This window comes from Aphis gossypii, chromosome 2 (assembly GCF_020184175.1).
Source record: "Aphis gossypii isolate Hap1 chromosome 2, ASM2018417v2, whole genome shotgun sequence".
NCBI classification, from domain to species: domain Eukaryota; kingdom Metazoa; phylum Arthropoda; class Insecta; order Hemiptera; family Aphididae; genus Aphis; species Aphis gossypii.
Window position 1 is genome coordinate 43,103,156 of NC_065531.1, and position 5,745 is coordinate 43,108,900.

General features: G+C 28.6%; 2 protein-coding genes across 2 annotated transcripts; one reads left to right on the forward strand and one right to left on the reverse strand.

Annotated features, from left to right (window-relative positions):
- Positions 1-253: 253 nt before the first annotated feature.
- On the forward strand, positions 254-4,617 carry LOC126550357 (uncharacterized). The gene is made up of 2 exons (XM_050201737.1): positions 254-717; positions 3,828-4,617. The coding sequence occupies exons 1-2, from the start codon at positions 419-421 to the stop codon at positions 4,228-4,230; spliced, it is 702 nt and encodes a 233-aa protein (XP_050057694.1). The 5' UTR covers positions 254-418; the 3' UTR covers positions 4,231-4,617.
- Positions 854-5,272, reverse strand: LOC126550358 (uncharacterized). The gene is made up of 2 exons (XM_050201738.1): positions 4,772-5,272; positions 854-1,733 (listed from the first exon to the last, which is right to left on the reverse strand). The coding sequence occupies exons 1-2, from the start codon at positions 4,938-4,940 to the stop codon at positions 982-984; spliced, it is 921 nt and encodes a 306-aa protein (XP_050057695.1). The 5' UTR covers positions 4,941-5,272; the 3' UTR covers positions 854-981.
- Between the last annotated feature and the right edge of the window lie 473 nt (positions 5,273-5,745).

Here is a 5,745-nt window from a genome sequence, read left to right on the forward strand (position 1 = left end):
TGTAGACAAAACACAAGTCACGCCTAACGTGAGACGAAAATAGCAATTTTTAGCCACGTGGACGTGGTGCACTATTATTAATTAATAATATAATAATAATAATAAAATGTTCAAAGACGGATAATCCAGACGGCCGATTGGCAAACATAAATTATAATGTTTCTGATGCCACGTGCATTGAATAATGTAGACATTGTAGACAAGACAACAAGCTCGCGCCTCGCACACCGAACGCGAGACGACTATCGTAAGGCTAGGTTCACATGGACGCGCGTACACGCGCGTTAGCCCGCCGCAAAACGCGCGTATGACCGTTCAGATAGCTGCGTTTTACGCGCGTTGAATAAAGCAGTGTAAGTAATAAATAATAGATATCAAAGTAAATAATATTTTAGTACAGTTCAGACATCCATCGAGAATGGACGTAGTAGATGCTGTGTGTTTATGGGTTGTCCACCGAAGGATAAGAAGACAAAGACAAAAAAGGGAAAGAAAATATTGGGTTCATCCAATTTTAAAAACAAGACTTTCTTTTAGTCTTTATATTACCTTATATCCAAAACTTCGAGAACACGATGACAAATTTTTTAATTATTTTAGAATGTCTATTAAATCATTTGATGATCTATTAGACATAATTAAAGATGATCTAGAAGCTGATGAAAATGCAATAAGATATTGCATATCACCAAACGAAAAACTTATCGTCACTTTAAGGTAAGTCTGTGTAAATTATTATAACTAATAATAATTAAGGGAAATTAAACAAAAATTTTACTTAAATTATTATTTACTGAAATATATTTTTATACTACTTTTATTATAAAACAAAGTAAATTTTAATATCACCATATGAAAGAAAAAACATTTTAATGTTAAAATTTAAAACAAAATAAAAAAATCAACCTTTAACGTTTAACAAAATTAAAAAGAAGTACTTATATAAATAGAACCACTTTATATATTTTTTAAATTATATTTTCATCCAAATATATCAAGATCTGACGACTCTTGAGAAATGTCACTGGCAGGTGATGGTACTATATTATTTTGGTTCATTTGAGTGTACATTTGATGAGGCGTACCATACGGAACTGCAGTTGTGTAATTTGGATGATCGTATTGTGAATATGTAAATCGTGGTGTATATTGTTGACTGTATGCTGTAGCTAAATGGTTAGATTGAGAGATATTTGTAGTATTTAGAGGGTGAGATTGAGTTGAAACTGACTGATTTTTAAGAATTAGGTTATAAATTTCAATTTTAGTTTTTAAACGCATGGTTTCGGGTACTTTTTTAATTTCCTTAACTAAAGACAAACAAAACAATTTATCTTCATCGTCTTCTTTTTTATCTGCGACATTCCTTTGATTTAAACTTTTTTCGATTATATTTGCGAAGTGTTCATCAGCAGGATGAAGTTTTATTTTTTTTCGTTGGTGGTTAGGAAGAGTTTTGAAAATACCTTCCTTGTTTGAAGCACTGGGACTGTCTTCTTCAATAAAATTTTCAGTGGCTGATTCTACGTCTTCATCATCACCAACTTCTGCAGTCTCAAAATTACTCTCAGTCAAATTTTTTTTTATAGTAGGCTGTAGAAATTGTAATCTTCCATAGTATAAATATGACGACCTCGCAGACGCTCCCGATCCAGACTTTATTTGTTTCATTTTTTTAACTTCTTTTACATAGCCATCCCGAAGACCTTTCCATCTTTTTTGTAATTCTAATCCTGCACATACCAAAAATCGGTGAATCTTGGTAGATATTATAGTACCTATTATACCGATAAACTACCAAACAAATTTTTATCGAAATTTCACTAAATTTAACAATCTAATAATAATTAATAATTATTTAATTATAAATTATAAAAATTCAAATAACAACAACAATATAACATTAAAAATGTGTAGTAATAATTATAACTAGTCGTTAATATATTTTTTTAATTCTCATGTAACTTAATGGTATAAAAAATAATAAAATAACCATAAAAATTCAAATAATTTTAACTACGATTCTGAACGAAGATGATTTGTCAGCTTAGGATATAATTTCCAGTTGTTGGTGAAAAAGGTGGTTTATGTTTTAATGGCCTGAATACACCAAAATTTAAGTTCTTTTATAATTATTGTAAGCTAAACTTCTGAAAAATCTTGTATTAAATTTTCAACTCTTAGCTACTTATACAAACATTTTTATGAAATATACCTACAAAATAATTTGCAAATATTCATAATTTTGACGAATTTTCGTCAAAATTTGAACTTCAAATGCTAATAAAAAAAAAATTGTATCGATGTATTCTTATAATTTTTTAATCACTATAAGAATAACGTATGAGGAACTTTGTATAAAATTTTCAAGTATTTTGATAGGGCCAAAAATATTTTATCGACACTTCAAAAATATTTTTTTAGAAAAATTGAAAATTTCAGTTGTCTATAAATAGCTCAAAAAAATTCAAAATATTTTAAAAATTAAATAACGTAAAGAAAACGCGAATCTTAATAACTGGTAAAATTTTCAAGTATCTACGACTTATAGTTGTTGAATAATAACAAATATTTAAAATCGTTTGGGATAAATCGTTGTCGTTACGCTATTTCGTAAAAATTTAAAATTCAAACGCACATACAATTTTTCCTATAATGATGTTATGAGTTTTCTCTATATAGCTACTTGAAGGAAAACTTATGGAAAATTTAGTGTTATAATTTTAATCCTTAGTTATGAACACAAAAAATTTTATGATTTTTCAACTTCAAAATTACTTGCAAATTTTTGCGTTTTCGACAGATTTCGTAAAAATTTGAACTATAAACGCTTATAAAAAAAATTGTGACTAACGATTTTTAATTTTTTTTAGCTACAATAAAAACAACTCATAAGGAACCTTGTATTAAATTTTCAATACTTTTTGGTCATCGACACTTTAAAAAAAAATTTCTCAAAAAACATCGAAAATTTCAGTGGTCTATAAATAACTCAAAAAATGTCAAAATTTTTTGAAAATTTAACTATATACAGATACCACTGACATTAACATTTGGTGAAATTTTCAAGTATTTTTAGTGATTAGTTTTTGAATTACAACCATAAAAAAAAATCGATTTGGTCGAAAACTGGTTTTGCGTAAAAATTGCCGTTTTTCCGTCATTTTTTTTTTGTTTTTCTCGATTTTTTTGAAAACTGTTGGAAAATGTTAACTTTTTACCTCTATAACGCGCCAAAGATATTCACTTTTACATCGGAAACCACCCTAGGTTAACCTAACCCCCATAGTTTGAAATTGGAGCATTATTTCGACTAGTTATGCTGTACACAGACACAAAAAAAAAAAAAAAAACACACATCATTGTAAAATCAATTCATTCATCACTTCGTTCAGAATCTAAAATATGCATGCAAACATGCACTAAAAAGTCAAAATATGTAAAATAAAATTTCAATTTTTATTACATTTTATATTTGATTTTAATTTAATATTAATATTAATATTAAAAATTTTTATGATTTAACAACACATTTATTTAGTTTTTTTTTAATTATTTCAATAGATTATTTATCTGCTCAAATAATTCATCTGATATTGGATATAACTGTATTTGTCAATGTTAAATAATGAATAACCGAATAAAGAAATAAAATCTTTCAATAAATTATGAATAACGAATTATCATAAAAATTAAAATAATAAATAAAAATCAATAATAAAATGAATAATAATTTTTTATTCGAATAATGCCTAACTCTGATCTCCGTTTAGAATCGTTTTCTTATACAATGATACCTATATCATGTTTTTATTTATATTTTTCAGATACTTGTCAACAGGTTGCTCAATAACCGATTTACACTATAATTACAAAATTGGAATATCTACTTTGAGTGGCATAATACGTCAAGTATGCCAAATTCTATGGATGAAATTAAAGAATATTGTAATGAATGAACCTTGTAAACAGACATGGTTAGATATTTCAACCGAATTCGAAAAACGTGCATATTTCCCGAACTGTATAGGAGCGTTGGACGGTAAACATGTACGAATTACTCAACCACCAGATTCAGGTTCAATCTATTATAATTATAAACATTTTTTTTCTTTGGTTTTGATGGCATTGTGTGATTCAAACTATTGTTTTATATGGGTCGATATTGGAGGTTATGGTAAAGACAGCGATTCAGGGTTATATAAAAATCTACGTTGTATAAAAAATTGACTGAAAAAAAATTAGATATTCCCGATCCCAAATCTCTAACAGATAATGATGGTATAAAAGTTCCATACGTCATTGTAGCTGACGAAGCATTTGGTATGACAGAAAATTTAATGAGACCTTATGGTGGTAAAACTTTATCCTACGAAAAAAAAATTTTTAATTATCGGTTAACTTTGGCCCGTCGATTTGTAGAATGCACATTTGGCATTATGTGTAGTAAATGGCGAACCACTAGATGTTAAGATCGAGTTTGCAGAAAATATTGTTAAAGCTATATGTGTCTTACATAACTATGTCAGAGTGAGAGACGGTTTCAAATATGAAGATACGCTTTATGAAGCACCATTATCAAATCTTAATCCAACCTAGTATACTGGTCGTAATGTACGTGATGCTGATACCATTCGAAAACAGTTTACAAATCATTTTATAAATGATGGTAAATTAGAATGGCAAGATAAAATGATTTAAATATTTTTCTATTTTTGTAAATTTTAATTCAACATTGTTATAATAAAATATAGATTAATTAAGTACCTACCTAAACTTTTTTTCTTCTCTTCCGAATCCTCTGTGCTACAAAAAATAAGCACCAACTCTTCCCAACATCTTCTCTTCAGTGTTCGGTTTGAGTAATCATGGCTTGACATATCCCATATGGCAGGCCTTTTTTCAACTTCATTGATTAATGTGTCTATGTTAATTTCCATATTTTTTTTATACAAAAGACACTTTTTTTCAAAGAATAATAAATTCACACGATATTCAAACCGATCACAGTGAAAGTAAACTATAATATTTAATAAAGTGATACGAGTGACACAAGCTGCTCACGGTAACAATCGCAATTGATCACAAAATAAACCACAGTACAATTTCATAATATAATAATATATTATGTTCAAAAATAACATTTATTGAAAATATACATTTCGCTTTAATAACTGGCGTTCTTAGAATAGTAAATGAGTCTAGACGGTGTCTTTAATAATAATATTATTATTATTAATTTAATTTTATATTATTTCCTTTATTAATATATATTAATATATATTACCTTTATACATTTATTATATACAAAGTGAATTAAAAATGTATACTTCGTAAATCGGATACACAAACACAAAGTATCTACACACCCACACAAATGTAATTATGGCCACATGGTATAGCCACAAAATGTATTTTTTAGCATATTATATTATATATTTTAAAAATGTTAAATGCCACCTCTGAAAAATTCCGCCCTATGTCGCATATCCCTTGAGCTGTGCCGATTAGGCGCCACCACTATTGTGTGTGGGGATCTAAACGCGCGTGTCAACTGAACGGTCCGATAACAATCAACAGTATTTAATTTCGCGAAGCTACGCGCGGAAATAGAATCTTGCGTCGTTGTCGCGATCGACGCGCGTGTACGCCCGTCCATGTGAACGATGTATAAGAAACTCGCATATCTAAATACGCGAGATTAACCGACGCGCGTGTACGCGCGTCCATGTGAACCTAGCCTAA